We start from the raw sequence: 2555 nt of genomic DNA, 5'->3' as shown, positions 1-2555 counted from the left end.
TAATGCAAACCGCCCCCACTGTAACAGATGTCTCTTCCATGAGCAGCTTCTGTCTTCTTCTCTTTGGCCTCAAATATCATTTTTCGAGGCACCTAACACTTCTTTATGGTAAGTCTTGATTTAATGGACATGTCTCCACTCCCATTCCTTCTCCTCTCGTTGATCAAGAAACGTAAGTCAGTGTTGTTTACATTCACATCGGCCACCGGGGTAAAGTGATCTTCATCCACTATCATTGTTTCTTTCTTCTAGCAATCTCTTCCTTTCAATTCCTCCCTAGTGGGCAGCTTGTGATCTTAGGGAAATGTTATAAACTTCTCCCTCACTAAGTGATCGAAAATTTCCTCCTTCTTTGATGCATCGAAAGTATAGGGTGTTTGCACTGGAGGAATATTTTTCTTGGAAACCTCTTCACTTTTGCGTTTTAATAAAGGGACAATACGTGATCTGGAATTTGCTACATTTGCCAATGCAATTTCCTCCACTTCCTGGAAATAAGAGCCCACTATAGACTTTCTTTTATGACTCTCCTCTCGTAACAATTCTTAATACTCTGATACCTTGGCAGCAAGTTCATAAAAATCGCAGAATTCCATTCCTTGGAATTTCTTTCTAAGCTCAAAATCGAGTCCTTGTTGTGCCATCTTCACATATTCTGATTCGGGGAGGAAAACTCGGCATCTGCTTCTCACTTTCTTGAATTTACAAATGAAATCATTAGCAGATTCCCCCGGTTTTTGGATCACCCTTGATAATTCCGCTATACTAATATCAGGTACTGTCCGGAAGAATTGTGTATGGAATTGACGTTCCATATCGTGCCAAGTCATAATAGAGTTTCGAGGTAGTGTTGCATGCCATGTGAAAGCAGTACTGGTCAGGGAATTGGGTAACAAACGTAATTTGTAATTAGAAAAGTTCTCCAAATTTGCCAATTCCCTACACTGAATTGTAAACTTGGCCACATGTTCCACGCTGGATTGACCGTCTTCCCCAGAATATAACTTGAAGTCTGGAATGCGGTATCCTTTTGGATAAGGGTTGTCACGATCCACAACATCAGGATACAGTTTATGGAATTCTGGTCGGTTGATTGGCCTCACTCCTGGGCCATACAACTCTTGAATCACATCATGTACCATCTCAAAATCCAACGTTGGAGTTTGTCTTAACTAGTGAGGAGGATAGATTGCCCCCCGAGTGTTATTACCTGAACCTGGCGCTGAAAATCCATGCATTCCCCCATCACCATACATCCCTGGATGTGAGTTAGGAGATGTCACAGAGAACATATTAGCAGCCATCTGTTTACTGTTATTGCAATTCTGTAATTTCAACCCCAACTCCTCGTCCCTTTTGTACAGAGGAGTATATCTTCCTTCCTTGGCAGATGAAGGAATCAGTGCCTCCCCCAAGCGGCGACTTTCACATGCAAACTCCTAATCCTTGGCCTTGATCTTTCCGCGATTTAACATCAGTTTCTTGAAGTTTGTCATTCTCTGGTGTAACCACCTCGCCTTTTGCAGACTTTCTCCATTCCTTCATTTCTGCCCCAAATTCCATCATGACAGTAACGAAAGTCTAGTTTATTTCTCTAATATCACTGCGGATATTTTTCTCCGTGGCCAACATATAGTTCAGTGAAGGCCCATCACCACCAGAAACAGCAATTCCTTCCTTCATAGTCTTCTCTTCGAACTGGTGAACTAGCATTTCCACCGTTCTTCCATCTGCATCAGTTTCCTGAAACTCTTCTTGTGAGCGATGACCTTTCCCCAGTGATGGAGAAATTCCTTCACTCTTCTCAGTACGCTTTTGAGGCATTGAGTCCCACCGGGCGTGCCAACTTGTTTGTCACGAAATTTGCGGGCATGCCAGGCACGTGTTCGTGCCAAATTTGTGAAATAATCCGACTTCTAATCAAACGTTGCGAATCTTGATTCGATCGTTCGTTCTAATTCCCTCAAAATGGCTCCAAAAATAAGAACGTGAAATGAGAAATATAATGAAATTAAAGGAGTAATTCATAAGCAACATCAATATTTATTATGCTGTTATAAATTCGAACAAAGCTTTCACATGAGACTTGGATGGACATTGCTAAAATCTATAGAATGCTTGCTGGAAATGACAATAAACAACAGAGCAAATAAGAGAAATTTTGCATAAAATTGATAAGGAATTCTGCAGAGTTTTTGCTGTAGATTTGTTGGATTGATTTATCGTCCCTTTTCTGATCCTTCCTCTCACTTTTTGTCACACTCCATGGAATGGTCTGATCACTTTCCACGATCGTTCAACGTGGATCGTGGGCCAACTTCACCATTATGGTCTTCAACTGCCACTCTACGTGTTTATTCATTGGGCCCTCTGATATTCTGCAAACCTTTATAACTGGTGGGCTTTCAATATTTGGGCTAAACACTATGGAAATAATAAGTAAATGCAATAAAAAAATATACACAAATTTGTTTATGGATGTTCGGAGATTTAAATACTCCTACGTCACCCCTTCTTCCCCTTGGGAAGGATTCACTAGAAGACTTTGATTTATA

The 2555-nt window shown here is 40.9% G+C and overlaps 1 protein-coding gene across 1 annotated transcript; it reads right to left on the bottom strand.

The window, feature by feature from the left end:
- Nucleotides 1-296: 296 nt before the first annotated feature.
- LOC140805466 (uncharacterized) lies at nt 297-1304 on the bottom strand. The gene is made up of 3 exons (XM_073161736.1): nt 1211-1304; nt 561-1105; nt 297-488 (listed from the first exon to the last, which is right to left on the bottom strand). Exons 1-3 carry the CDS (start codon nt 1302-1304, stop codon nt 297-299), a joined length of 831 nt encoding a protein of 276 aa, XP_073017837.1.
- Nucleotides 1305-2555: the final 1251 nt, after the last annotated feature.

The sequence above is a fragment of the Primulina eburnea genome, chromosome 11, assembly GCF_022965805.1.
Source record: "Primulina eburnea isolate SZY01 chromosome 11, ASM2296580v1, whole genome shotgun sequence".
In the NCBI taxonomy this organism is placed as follows: Eukaryota; Viridiplantae; Streptophyta; class Magnoliopsida; order Lamiales; family Gesneriaceae; genus Primulina; species Primulina eburnea.
Note: the sequence above shows the minus strand (reverse complement) of the source record. Positions and strands in the feature narration are given on the sequence as shown.